Here is a 14,860-nt window from a genome sequence, read left to right as displayed (position 1 = left end):
TTAGACCATTTCTCAAAGTGCAGCATCATTTTCTGTAAGCCCTGCACACTTCAAAATCATTATATGGTGAGCAGCGTAAGACACAGTTATGAGTTTTGACATGGGCAGTAGCATTGTTATTTTTTCCAGTACATTTTCTATATCATACAGTAAGGGCAATGTAATGCAAGTCTATGCACCCCTCCTCCCATAGTTTTATGTTCATTACTTAGTCAAAACCTGTAGTACATATAACTGCAGTTGATCTTCTCTTAGCCAAGGATTATTAATAGATAATATAATATTCTTGACAAAATTGTGGAAATGATACATTGTTACTCACTGCATAGGGGAGAAGTTAAATCGCAGATGGGCACATCAAAAATACTGCTATACATGTGAGCTTTTGGCCAAAAGGCCTTCTTCTAAAGTAGAAACAAACACGCACATACATTCTCCCAATCACAACTCACACACACATGGCCACTGTCTATGTCACAGAGGTTCAGTAGGCTGAGACATTGTCCAGAAACAGTGTATGTGTGAACTGTGCTTGCATGAATATGTCCGTGTTTTCTACATTAAATGAAGGCCTTTGGGTCGACAGCTCACATGTATAACAGTCATTTTGTGTGCCTGTTTGTGACCCAATGTCTCCTCTATGTGGTGACTAGCAATCTGTCCTTTTCATAATATTGTCATGGATTTTCCATTATTTCATATGAGACTCTCGTTCATTCCTAACAAAATACAGGACCATCAGTTTTATTTTTTGAAGGCCTCATATTTATGTGGGCAAATATTTATCAGTCTTCCAGTCTTCCTCAGAGTTAGGTCTGGATTCTTCTGTAGCAGCACATTTGCTCACTTTGCTTGTACATTCTTCTGCCACTTGCAGATTGTGTACTTACATCTAAACCTAGTTTCCTGATTATACTGGATCCAGATAGTGATGATGAAGTGGTTTCCCTAATGTCAGCCATAAAATATCACTGCTCCTCTCTAGAACTTTTTGTGCTCTAGAAGACACACATACAGTAGCTTGTTTGCTTTCACACACTTGTTCTTTTTTCCACTTTTACAGCTTGATTGTTTTCACATACTGACTGAGCACTCACTTTTAGTGCTTTGAAGCTTGACTGTTTTTATACATGGACTGGGTACTTGTTTTTAATTGATCCACATGGGCTGGAGATGACAACTTATCATTAATTGACACTCATGTTAATGATTAATGAAAGTTACCTCAGCTTATTGTAACACAAAACATGCGTAACAATACAGGTGGGATGGTTTTAATTAATCATTAAAACTTGCCAATTATAAGGTGGGTGGTGTGCTGACAGTTTCTGATGACTTTCTTCTTTTTTGAGGAGAAGTGGACTGGATAATGGTTTCACTTCTCATTATCATCTGAACAGCATGACCCAAAGAAGGTTCTATTACATGACTGCAGTTTATTGAACAGACATCTAGTTTTGTCAGTGTTGGCTTTAGCTATGTACACCTAAGACAAGCAGCAATACCATATTTTCTGTTGTTCCCCTTGTGTTAACACACATCCCATGTTTTGTGTAGTTTCTCTTTGTAAAAGTTTGTTCATGTCAGTTACAGTGATGTTGGCACAAGCATGTGCTAGATCCAGTATAAAAAGAGATTGTACACAGTAGTAGCATTCTTGCAGCTAATCTCTGTATGCTCATCTTGAAATCTTTTTTGTTTCTGTTATTGTCATTAAAATGTGCAATACCTTTAAAATGATAAAGCACAGCAATCAGTCATCCTTTTCCCGCAGTATTTATTCAGATAATATGGATTTTGGGTAGTGCTTAGTCATTATCGATGGACCATTTTATCATATTGAAGCAGGTTCTAATACATCACTCCCCTGTTGTTCAGGCTTCTCTCACTGTTTTTTTCAAGACTACCACTAACTCATTCAAAGTGAAGTCCCTAGAGAGTTTGACTGCTTCTCACATCCTGCTGATGTGCACTAGTCAGATAATGTACAATGCAAGAATGATGCACATCCATGCCCACAAGTATCGGGTAATATCAATACCAAGTACCTCGTTTTTATTCTTATCTTCAATCATTTCACTACCAGTAACCATTTTTTTAGTCTAGCTGAAGATCTTACTAGTATATTTTGTTGTGCCTTTTTTAGTAGTAGTATTATTTCTACGATAGGCACTAAGTTTCAGCCCTCTGTGACAAGGCTCCTGACCCCTGAAGACAGTGTATATCATTCTACTGCAGCTTAGAAATGAGGCAATCATATGTTTGTATCCTGCAAAGCATGTAGGAGTTGTTACCCATGGCAAAGTTTGTGTAATGTTGTGGAACTAACATAACTGGTACACATAAACAATGTTTGTACACCAGAAGTAAGCCAGTGTAGTCAAACAACTCTACACAGTTATCTCCCAAATGCTGTAAATGATTGCCAAGAGGTGTCCATCTCATGTAAATTCCTAGGTTCCTTGAAACCAATAATTATTCTACCACCACAAAAGGTTTTCTTTACCACAGCTGCAGTATTCCACATTTGTAACAGATAAAAGTTTTATTTAAACAAAACTTTGTACAGGAATGTAGCCAAGATTTTGTCAAAATGGGGGTCCAATTTGTTAAAAGGAACCTTAAATAGACTCATGTTTTTTTTTTTTTTTTCATTTTATTCTGGAAACACATTTATTTATTTGTTATGTGTACATAAATTGTAATTTGCTTTTGTGGGCCCTCATACAAATAAGAATTTGGTTAAAAGAATTAAGCAATAAAAGCTTTTCTTAAAATAGTATAATGTATATCCTCAACAGTATTATATGTACCCAAATGTAGTGTACATTTAACAGGCTGGCTTTGATGCAACAAGTTTTTAAAATCTTTATCATGTAGCAGATTTTGCTTAGTTTTCTTTCCAAATATTCAATGTGTACTTCCCATTTTGTGTTGTTCTGGAGCCAGAGTCTCAGAAATTTTGTGCTGTCAACACCTTCAAGAACACCGTCCCTACATTCTATTTATATGTTTGGGTGGTGTCTTCCTTTTAGATTATAGAAGTTCTGTGCTACTGTCTTTTCTTTGTTTATAATTAGCTCGTTATAGCTGAACCACTGTTCTACACAGTTCACTGTTTGGATGCGGTGTCTTTTAGTATTTCTTCTGTTTTACCACTAATAACAAAGCTTGTATTGTCTGCAAATTGAAGGGTAGTTTTGCATTACTTGTTGTACATAAGATCAATGACAAAGAGGTGTACTTGTATTTAATTCAACTGCAAATAAGAACTGAATTGATAAACAAAACAACTGACCTGAAGTAAAGATAACAGGGTGCAATAGTTGGTCTTGGCTAAAGTAGGGAGAGGCAATAGCCTATAATCATGTTGATATATTAATAGTTTAAATCTATCGATGGCCTTGTTGACTGTCAATAGTGAATGTCAGTTTTTCATTGTATGATTGAAAACCAGAAAGTAAGGACTGTACAGTCCAGAACTGGCATGCTGCTCAGGCAAAATTGCTGTGGGCATTGAGGCAACTATCCCACCAACACACCACGTTGAAGATACCCATTTGGTAAAACTCTGTGTCCTGCTGCATGAAGTCCTCAACATGTCCTTGTCTGACAGGAATCATTGATCCTTCAAGACTTTTTTAAGGAATCAGAGGCCTCAGGATTATAGGGCTTGGGCTTGAGTGTCTCCACTTGAGTCGGTGTAACATATGCGACACTTGCAATACGGAGACATGTGTTGTTATGGAGCAACAGCAGCAGCCCTTGTCACACCACACTGCAGTGGCAGTTTTGGACAGATGTGCTGCCTCATACTCATTCTTTGTTCTGTGATGCATATCTACCAGTGTTTGCCCTTTGGCAGCTCAGAAAAGAATAACAACACGTTGGTCCTGTTTGGACCATTTGGCAATAATGTGACCAGAGTTCATGTTTCCGCATTTAGTGCACACGTGACAAAAATACACAAATGCCACACTAATTGCTTGCCAACAAGTAGGTGCTTATAAACCCACATCAGAGTTGCATTATGTTTCATGTATGCAGCAATGCCCTCCTTTCGGTTTTACTATAGAGCAACTAGGTAGTGTGTAATTTCATTTAGGTGATAGGGGACCTCCCCTCTGGCTATGTCCTTGCTTTATATCTTTTACATACTGAGACAGTGGCAGCAGAACTTTATTATATAAACCAGCGAAAAAGGGATAGTCAATGAACTGATACAATTTCAATTAAATTAGTGATTAGTCCTAAAGTAAACCATTCTTGAAACATTTTCATTCAGGTTTATATTTTTCAAATTTTTCAGGTTCCAGCAAGTGCAGTCACAATGTATGTGCCAACAGAGGAGTATGCGTGCAGCAGTGGAACTTTTATGCATGTGACTGTGATATGACATCCTATACAGGACCCACGTGTTCAGATGGTATGAAACATAACACTTGTCTTGCTTTATTCCTATCTTCATTTGAAATAATAATATCACTTAATCACATTTTACCCTTCTAACAAAACAATATAATACTGTCACCATGCACTGTAAGATAACATATAGAAATCATAAAACTGATGTTCTTGTATCTCACACACAAGTGACTACTGAAAGATATTGCTTTTTAAGGCCCAAAAATTTTATAAAAATAAAAAGAAAGAGAAAATAGTTATGAGGTTCTCAATTTCTCTTCACTCCCTCCCTTTTCACTGCCTCTGTTTGTTTGCACATACTCAGATTCCATACATTGCATAAAAATATAGTTATGGAATCACTACAGTGCTGGTCTTGGTGATCTCAATTTTTATTTCATGTCACTTATTTAGACCTTAAGTGCACACACTTTTTGCAAGAAAAGAGGTTTTGAGTAAGTTGCCATAGGAAAGAGTCATACTTTCCCATTGCATCAGATGCCTAACATTCTTCTATATTTTTCTGGCCCTGTTACAAATAAATCTATACTAAAAACAATTACTGAAAAACAGAGCAGTACTTGATACCTATTTGATATTCACTGCTTTCTACTAAGTCATCATCTCATTCTTTTCTTTTCTTTTGGAATCCAGCAAAGGACTTCTTCAGTCCATCTATTCATCCCAGTGGTGGCCCTAGTATGTGTCAGATGAGTGGACCATGCCTGGATCAGATCATTAAATTGGTGGGCCTAACACTGAGTTCACATAATAAATATGGAGGACAAAATAAAGTTAAATACATTGATCTATTGCCCTTATGTAATTCCACTAATACATCCATTATAACAGACATAAAATACCTTATTTTGTTTGTAGTGGAGGTTAAATTTAGATCTGTATATGGTGTATTTATAGTCCCTGTATATTTGTAGTTATTGTGTGCATTTATGTATCTGCATCAACAAGATAAAATTACATTGACTGGCTCTATGTATTTGCAGTGTACTGAACTTTTGTTTGCCATTTTTTTTAGTCAAGATTATCATCTGGTTTGTCATGCCCCTTCGAAAATCCTATCTTGTTGCCTTTTACTAACTTGAGAAATAGTAAACAATGTTGATTTCTGTGTACAGTGGCAATAACAAAAAAAATTTAGTAAAAACCAGTGGAAGAATAAAACTCCCATGTATAAAACAGCTTCAAACATCTGAATATTTGACTTTAAGCATGTCTTTTTAATAATTACCTGCAGGAGTGTCAGCAATGGACATCACTCATTATTCTGATAACCGTTTTCTGTGCAGTTAACATTTTTTATGGACAAAAGTAGTGAAAGTGGGAAGCTTTAATAGTATCTATTTCAGCCACAAAAACAATAATTTGCAGTACAAACAAAAAAGGTGAAGAATATGGGTTGTCCAGTTACATTTATCATCTATACAGTGTGAATCACCTAAAACTTGCATTGCCGATATTGCAGAAACAAGAAGTGCTATTGGTGTGTGGTTCTGAATGAATGGATTGGTAGTCAGGGGCTCATTTACTTCCGGTACGATGGATGTGGAGGAATTATGGGCAAATTTTAAACACATTGTAAATCACACATTGGAGAAGAATGTGCCAGATAAGTGGTTTACGGACAGAAAAGAAGCAGGAAGCAAAGACAGTTGCACTCGCGGTACGAGAAAGATCGGGAGAATGAGGACAGGCAAAAGTTAGTAGAGATTCATGCTGCAGTAAAAAGAGTGATGTGCAAAGCATACAACTACTACCACTGTCATACCTCAGCAAAAGATCTTGCTGAAAACCCAAGGAAATTCTGGTCCTACATAAAACCGGTAAGCAGGTCAAAGGCTTCCCACCAGTCACTCACTGATCAGTCTGGCCAGGCAATGGAAGACAGCAAAACAAAAGCTGAAATCTTAAATTTAGCATTTGAGAAATCTTTCCTGCAGGAGGATCGTACAAACATACCGCCGTTTTGTCTCGTACAGATTCCAGTATGGAGGACATAATGATAGACATCTCTGGGGTTGTTAAGCAGCTGTATGGGTTGAAAGTAAATAAATAGCCAGGTCCTGATGGGATTCCAATTCGGTTTTACAGAGAGTACTCTACTGCATTGTCTCCTTACTTAGCTTGCATTTATCATGAATTTCTTGTCCAACATAAAGTCCCAAGTAACTGGAAAAAAGCACTGGTGATGCCTGTATATAAGAAGGGTAGAAGGATGGATCCTCAAAATTACAGACCAATATCCTTAACATCGGTTTGTTGCAGGATTCTCGAACATATTCTCAGTTCAAATCTAATGAATTTTCTTGAGATAGAGAAATTGCTGTCCATGCATCAGCAAGGCTTTAGAAAGCATAGCTCCTGTAAAATGCAACTTTCTCTTTTTTCACATGATATCTTGTGAACCATGGATGAAGGGTATCATGCCATATTCCTTGACTTCCTTAAAGCATTTGACTTGGTGCCCCACTGCCGGCTCCAAACTAAGGTACGAGCATATGAGATTGGTTCCCAAAAATGTGAGTGGCTCGAAGACTTCTTAAGTAATAGAACCCAGGACGTTGTCCTCGATAGTGAGTGTTCATCGGAGGTGAGGGTATCATCTGGAGTGCCCCAGGGAAGTGTGGTAGGTCCTCTGTTGTTTTCTATCTACATAAATGATCTTTCGGATAGGGTGGATAGCAATGTGTGACTGTTTGCTGATGATGCTGTGGTGTACAGGAAGGTGCCATCATTGAGTGACTGTAGGAGGATACAAGATGACATGGACAGGATTTCTGATTGATGTAAAGAATGGCAGCTAACTCTAAATATAAATAAATGTAAATTAACGCAGATGAATAGGAAAAAGAATCCCGTAATGTCTGAATACTCCATTAGTAGTGCAGTGCTGACACAGTCACATCAACTGAATATTTGTGCATTACATTGCAGAGCGATATGAAATGAGACAAGCATGTAATGGCAGTTGTGGGGAAGGCAGATAGTCGTCTTTGGTTCATTGGTAGAATTTTGGGAAAATGTGGTTTATCTGTAAAGGAGATCGCTTATAAAACACTAATACAACCTATTCTTGAGTACGGCTCAATCATTTGGGATCCCTATCAGGTCAGATTGAGGGAGGACATAAGTAATTCAGAGGCGGGCTGCTAGATTTGTTACTGGTAGGTTTGATCATTATGCGAGTGTTACGGAAATGCTTCAGGAACTCTGGTGGGAGTCTCTGGAGGAAAGGAGGCTTTCTTTTCGTGAATCGCTACTGAGGAAATTTAGAGAACCAGCATTTGAGGCTGACTGCAGTAAAATTTTACTGCTGCCAACTTATATTTGACGGAAAGACCACAAAGATAAGATAAGAGAGATTAGGACTGATAAAGAGGCATATAGGCAGTCATTTTTCCCTTTTTGGAGTGGAACAGGGAGAGAGGATGCTAGTTGTGGTATGAGGTACCCTCTGCCACACACTGTATGGTGGATTAAAGAGTATGTATGTAGATGTAGATGTAAATATTGTTAACCAATCAACAGATTGTAATAATACTTAGAAATTGTATTTTTGTGCAAACACACACTTTTTTTAAATGGAGCAATGCCTATTAACATTAACGAACCTTAAGTAGGATAAACTAGAGTGTCAGTGGCATTTGTTGCAGGATTCTAGTTCAAGTCATTTATGAGATATCATATTTTGAGAAGATACTGCCCCAACACTTGTATAGCTGTACTGTAACACACACTAAAGAACAAAACAAGTACATGCACTTATCATATGGATCCTGTCAGTAACAAGACAATTGACCGTCACATATTGTGATCAAAATTACCACTGGCAGCTGAAATACACACTTCCAGTCTGGTACAGAACAACTGCTGCACATTCATAGCATTTCAATGGAGGCTGTAGTAATACTTCATTGCATATCATTGGGTGTAGTTGGTATGTCCTTGCAGATACTGTCTTTGAGCTTTTCCCACATAAAAAAGGCTACAGACATCAAATCCCAGGAACAGGCCAGCTGAGGTACAGGTCTTCTGCATTGAATTCAATGATCTGGAAATAATTTGAGCCACAGCTTCCTCTTGATCTGCAAAGGAATGTTTTCTAGCATCTGCGGAAGATGGTCTGTTAGGAGTCTGCAATATTTGTGTGTGTTCAGTGTTACATCTGCTAAAATGGGCCTATGAACTGATGGTTCACTATCCCATACCACACATTAACACTCCATGGATGCTGACGTTCCATCTGATCGAGCCAACAGGTATTGTCAATGGATCAGTGGTGCGTGTTTCAGTGGATTATCTGACGGTGATTGGTAAATGTGGCTTCATAAACATGATGCATCTGGAGTACCCTGTCTTAATGACCATGTACAGGAGTTAACACAATTCTCATAATCATTTCCATGCAACGCTTGATGAAGAGAGTTGTGGTAGGAATGGAACTTATGTTGATGCTGGATGCGTAGGGCACTTATCTGACTCATGCCACTTCCAAGTGTGATTGCGCACGAGCGAACATGTGGATCAACTCCAACAGCAGCAAGAACATAAATTTCCCTCTCTCCTGACATCACTTGTTTCCTTCCACTACATTGTCTATGCATGATGCTACAACTTTTTCATGACAGATTGAAGAAGTTGATAAATAATTCACAAGACGGTTGATGTCTATTGGGATATCTTGTCGCATACACCAAATGAGAAAAACTGTAATCTTCCTATGCTCTCCATACACCAAGAGTATATCAGCTTTTTCTGCATTGGTAAATCCCATTATCCACTCACAACCTTCTGCTTGGACTGTCACACATTGATGGACTAGCAAGTCACAATGCACTCAAGGAACACATAAGCACATTGTAAGCAAACATAACAAAACTTTATCTAGCGACTATGCAGGTTGAATGACACAGACAAGTGTCAGCATGGAAACTTTGCACAATATAATATATAGTACATGACTCAAACTTGGCTAAGCAACAAACACTGTTATAGTTTACCCTACTTTTAGTTTGTTATTCTATTTTATTTTTTATTGGTCCATTTAAATCATGTTTGCACAAGGTACATTTTGATATTGGACAAGTCAATTTTATAAACTAAAATATGCACGCTTACATACATAATTTACAGTTCTAGTTGTTAAACATCACAGTCTGCACAAATTAGGAAAAAAAAAACAGAGTGAACAGATTTATATGTTTATACTATAGTAAATTTTTACATGTTTTCCAATTTACATACATACTTTACATAATATGAGCTATATATCTGTTTGATTTCAATACAGGAAGCATACAATTCTATTGTTTAACAAGGCTATACAAATTAGGTCTTCAACAATGATCTAAACATTTATATTTTTAGTCTGCTAGATATTCAGCAATACTATAACAACATTTCTGATGAAGGTAGGTTTGTACAGCTGTTTTAAATGTTGGAATATGTTTTATTGTTTTTATATCAGTTGGTAGTTTGTAGTACAGTTTGTTCCCTGCTTGGAGTGGTCCATTTTGTTTTAGTTTTGTATTTGAATGTTGGACATTTACCATAGCTTGTATAATTCTCTTTTGGGCTGTGAAACAACTTTGGCTAGCACCTGTGCTTCCCCAGAAGATTATGCTGTAGCGGAGAAGAGATTCTGCTTTGGCAAAGTAGACATTTTTTACTGTTTCCTTTGATGTGCAACCTGAGAGAATTTTTATGCAATAACAGATAGTGTTCATTTTATTTGTTATGTACTTTGTGTGTTCAACTCATTTCAGATCTTGCTGGATTCATATTCCAAGGAACTTTGTAGCACTTACATTTTCCAGAGTTTTAGTGGATAACTCAATCGGTTGTGTTTGTGGATACTTATTCTGTGGAGATGGATAGTAACTTTTTTTTGGATATTTATTATTAAACCATTTTCAGAAAACCAATTTGAAATATCTGAGTGCACATTTTGATTTCGTCTTGTAACTCTTGGCTGGTCGTTCTTTTTATTAAAACATTTGTGTCATCTGCAAATTTAACATACTTCTGATGTGGGCTTGTTGGTTCCAGGTCATTTACAAACAGTAAAAACAGGACTGGTCCCAGTATGGAACCTTGTGGTACACCATATTTATTGCAGAGTTTTTCTGAGTAATAGGAGTAAACATTATTCTTTTCTTGGAATGCACGTACTACTATTTGCTCTCTGTTTTGTAGATAGGACTTCATCCACTCAAGGGCTGGTCCCCTGATTCCTACGTATTCCAGTTTTGAAGCAAGATGTTGTGACTTATAACATTAAACGCCTTTGAGAGGTCTAAAAAGACTGCAGAAATATGTTCTTTATTATCAATTGCATTTAGAGCTTCATTAAGGAATGTAAAAATGGCAGTTTCAGTTGATTTGGATTTACAGAAACCGTGCTGCGACTCTGAAAAATAATTATTTTTTTCTATAAAATTTATTAACCTCTTGTAGTAAATTTTCTCCATTATTTTTGAAAAGCCAGATAGGAGTGATATGGGTCTATAATTTGATACATCTGTTTTTTTCCTTTTTTATGGAGGGGCTTAACCTTAGCTATTTTTAATTTTTGGGGAAAACACCTTCTGATAGTGAACAGTTGCAGATGTTGACTAAAGGCTTGACTATGGAGAGTGCACATTTTTTTTATGATAAAGTCAGGAATATTGTCTACACCAAATGAGTGTTTTGATTTGAGCTCCTTTATTATATTTAACATTTCCTTCTCATTAGTAGGATAGAGGAATAGAGACTTTTCATTTGGGTTGCACCTGAATTTGTTTCTTTTTGTACATTTTAGGTTTTGCTGAACGAGATTTTCTGCTACCTGTGTAAAGTAAGAGTTAAATTTATTTGCAACTTTTCTGGGGTCTGATAATATACCTCAATCGGTACCGTAACATTTAAAACAAAAGTGTAAGTTCACACAAAAAATACATTTTCTAAGTAATATTATTGGCTAACAGTATGAGCCCCTGACTGTCAATCCATTCTGCAAAAGCTGCACATCAGTAGCAATTTCCATTTCCATTATATTTGCAGTGAAAGTTTTAGGTGACTCACCCTGTATATGCACCCAGGAATTTAGTATCCTCAATTTTTTGAAGTGGTTGATCCCTACACTTTACATTATTTCTTCAAGATTTCTTTGTGGTGTATGGGACTTCATGTAATAAGTTTTATCTGCATTTAGTGAGAGACCACTTACTTTGTAGTTTGTTCAAGATTGTTGCTGGACAGTTCATCAGTGAGAATGGTAGTATCATCTGTAAAGAGGGTAAATTTACTCTTTGTATAGGTACAAAGAGGAAGAGCACTAATGGAAATAAGAAATAGCAGCAAACCTAAAACGGAGCATTTTGGCACACCACAATTTAAGGTCTCCCACTCAGATGAGGCAGGTTCTCTGGATGAACCAGTCTGCTTTCAGTAATTTAGGTATGACTGAAACCATGAACCAACAGTACCACCTAAATCATAATATTCTGCTTTCTTCAAAAGAATTTGATGGTTTACACAATCACAAACTTTCAAAAAATCGCAGAAAATACCTACATGAGACATATTTTTGTTAGCAGCTTCTGGTACTTAATTTTTAAAAGAAAATATTGCTTGTTCAGTAAGAAAAGCTGCCCAAAACTAAAACTGACTATTGTTGAAGATATTGTGAAAATTGAGGTGATCAACAGTATGTAAGTATGAGTTTTTAAGAATCTTTGAAAGGTAGTTGAAGTGGAAATTTGGTGATAGTTTGTGACATTATTTTTATCATCTTTTTTTAAAAGAGAAATATCACTACAGCCAGTTTTAGTCTATCAGGGAAATTCCTTCTTGGAGAGATATATGGAATATGTTGCCTAAGACTGGACTTATAAATTTTTATAACAATATTTCGGCACATAAAAAAATCTAATCAGTAAATGGTGGCAGGAGAATACACACAGAAATAAGTTTAACTTGTACAATCTTTTGGATACAGTGGCTCCTTCTTCTGGAAGAAGAGTTGAAAAGGAAGGAAGAGGAATGAAGAAAAAGGACTAGAGAGGTTTAGGAACAGGGGTACAAGTCAGAAAACTCACCCAGAACCTCACATCAGGGGAGAGTTATCAGATGGGATAGGAAGGAAAGACTGATGCTGGAGACTGCACCTGACAAGATTTGAAAATCTGAGAGCTTGACGATGGAAGACTAGGTAGCATGCAAGACAGAGATTAATACTAAAACATCATGCATTAGTTAATAAGAGTGAAAAGCTAAGTGCATTGTATGTAACAGAGGTGGGAGGGCATGGAGGGTGTTGGTATAGAGGGATATGGCATCAGTGGTGACAAGCAATGTGGGTGGTGAGTGTTGGATGGGTATGGAATCAAGTGATCAGGAAATAGTTGGTATCCGTAACATAGGAGGAAAGACTTTGTATTATGGCTTGTATGCACATATATGTTCGTCAGGTGCTTGGAAGCCAGCAACTGTAGGATATCCAGGACGATTAGGTTTGTGTATCTTAGGAAGAAGATAAAAAGTGAGGATGCAGAGTTTTGGTGGGGTAAGAAGTTCTATTGACTGGGGCAAAAGTTCATGTGAAGGGTCTAAGGTTTTTAGGAGGAACTGCAGGTCGGTTTGAATCACAGGCATGGTATCTTGATGGCAAATGCTGTATGTATAGGTGTCAGACAGCTGGCGTAGACTTTCAGTAACATACTAATATCAGTCAAGTATCACAATGATAGATCCTTTGTCTGCTAGGAGGGTAATGATGGCTCCGTCAGCAGGGACCTGAGGAAGGGCTGTGAAGCAATGCTGGATGTGAGGGATTCTTGGAAGGCTTGTAGGGGATGATTTTGAGGTAGTGGTGGTGGATCAAGTTCGGATTGTGGTCAGAACTGTTCAAGGCAGGGTTCAATGTCAGGTTGCTGTTGGAAAGGTTTCTGAATTGGGCTGAAAAGTGATATTTCTAGTTGATGTTACATGTAAAGGAAGGTAGGTTCTTCACCAAAACAGCATGATTAAATGCAGTTTTAGGGCTGAAAATGAGACAATAGAACAATTTAGATAATTCAGGAAGGGAGACTGGTCCACAGCTCATGGTTGTGCAGTAGTGTTCTCGCTTCCCGTGCCCGGGTTCGATTCCCAGCGGGGTCAGGGATTTTCTCTGCCTCGTGATGGCTGGGTGTTGTGTGATGTCCTTAGGTTGGTTAGGTTTAAGTAGTTCTAAGTTCTAGGGGACTGATGACCATAGATGTTAAGTCCCATAGTGCTCAGAGCCATTTGAACCAAGGGAGACTGCTTCAGACGGAAGTTTGAGAAAACTGTACTGTAGTGACTGGTTCTTGTATTTTTGAGTTATTACTAATCTAGGAGGCAGTGACAAAGGCTGTGGGATGTTACAAGAGGTTGAGATAGCTCAGTTTGTTGGAGAGGAGTGATGATTGATGGTGAGGCTGTTTGGGGAGCTGCAGAGGGGCAGGAGGGAAAACAACATTGTTGAGATAGTTTAGGAGAAGGTGGGAAAGTGACATTACTTTATTTGCCAAGTAAATTAGTTTTCATTTTTTCCTGGGAGCTCCTCTTGTCTGCCCAGTTTTTAAAATTTTGTCTATTTTCACAACTTTCCCTATTGGTTTTTTCAATCATTTTTTATATAGACGACTCTTTTAGCAAGATATTCTCAAACACCCCCCTCTTGTTAACCATTGTCTGTTCTCATGATTTTTGTGCAAATTTTTCTGATATTTCTTAATTTTTTCCCTACTTTTCTTCCATTTTTTATCTTTTTCCACCCTCTTCTCTCATTTTTGCCATTTCCATCATTCCTAACATTCCAACCTGTACTCTCTTGCTGTGATGAATCCCATCACATGTTACAATTTGTTCTCTTCAGAAACATGCTTTTGCACTGTCAAAATTAAAGTCCCACAATCTCTTTCTTGAAACCTGCTTGTCCCTTGGAGTTAATAACAGAGGCCTAACACTGAAAGTTTCTGTTTCTGGATGCAATCCTACTCTACACCAGGCTCTTCTACAGTTTCAAATATGGTAATCTCTTCCACTTAGCTGAATAATATGTGACCAATATGCCTCATCTGCCAGTGTGCACTCCACCAGACTTCTCTCCTTCTACAAAATCCTGCAGTTATCTGCCCCTCATGTCTCCTTGGATGGTATCATACACCAAGCCAAATTCAGACAGCAACAACATGCTAGATTTCACATAAGAAAGCTATCCCACCTTCTCCTAAACTACGTCAACAGTGGCGTTTCCCTTCCTGTCACTCTGCAGCTTCCCAAACAGTCGCACCATCAGTCATCACTCCTCTCCAAGAAACTGAGCTAGATTAACCTCTTGTAACATACCCCAGCCTTCACCATTGCCACCCCCCCCCCCCCCCCCAGAACAGTAATAACCAATAATAATAAGAACCAGTCACTACAATAC

The 14,860-nt window shown here is 37.7% G+C and overlaps 1 protein-coding gene across 7 annotated transcripts in view; it reads left to right on the top strand.

Moving 5' to 3' along the window:
* LOC126267963 (neurexin-1a) overlaps positions 1-14,860 on the top strand; it is a 1,982,806-nt gene that overhangs the window by 1,778,286 nt on the left and 189,660 nt on the right. For all 7 annotated transcript variants that reach the window (XM_049973298.1, XM_049973297.1, XM_049973300.1 and 4 more), the window contains one exon: positions 4,310-4,426. In XM_049973298.1, the coding sequence (XP_049829255.1) occupies positions 4,310-4,426 (117 nt within the window). The remainder of the gene's footprint in view (positions 1-4,309; positions 4,427-14,860) is intronic.

The sequence above is a fragment of the Schistocerca gregaria genome, chromosome 4 (genome assembly GCF_023897955.1).
Source record: "Schistocerca gregaria isolate iqSchGreg1 chromosome 4, iqSchGreg1.2, whole genome shotgun sequence".
Classification (NCBI taxonomy): domain Eukaryota; kingdom Metazoa; phylum Arthropoda; class Insecta; order Orthoptera; family Acrididae; genus Schistocerca; species Schistocerca gregaria.
Note: the sequence above shows the minus strand (reverse complement) of the source record. Positions and strands in the feature narration are given on the sequence as shown.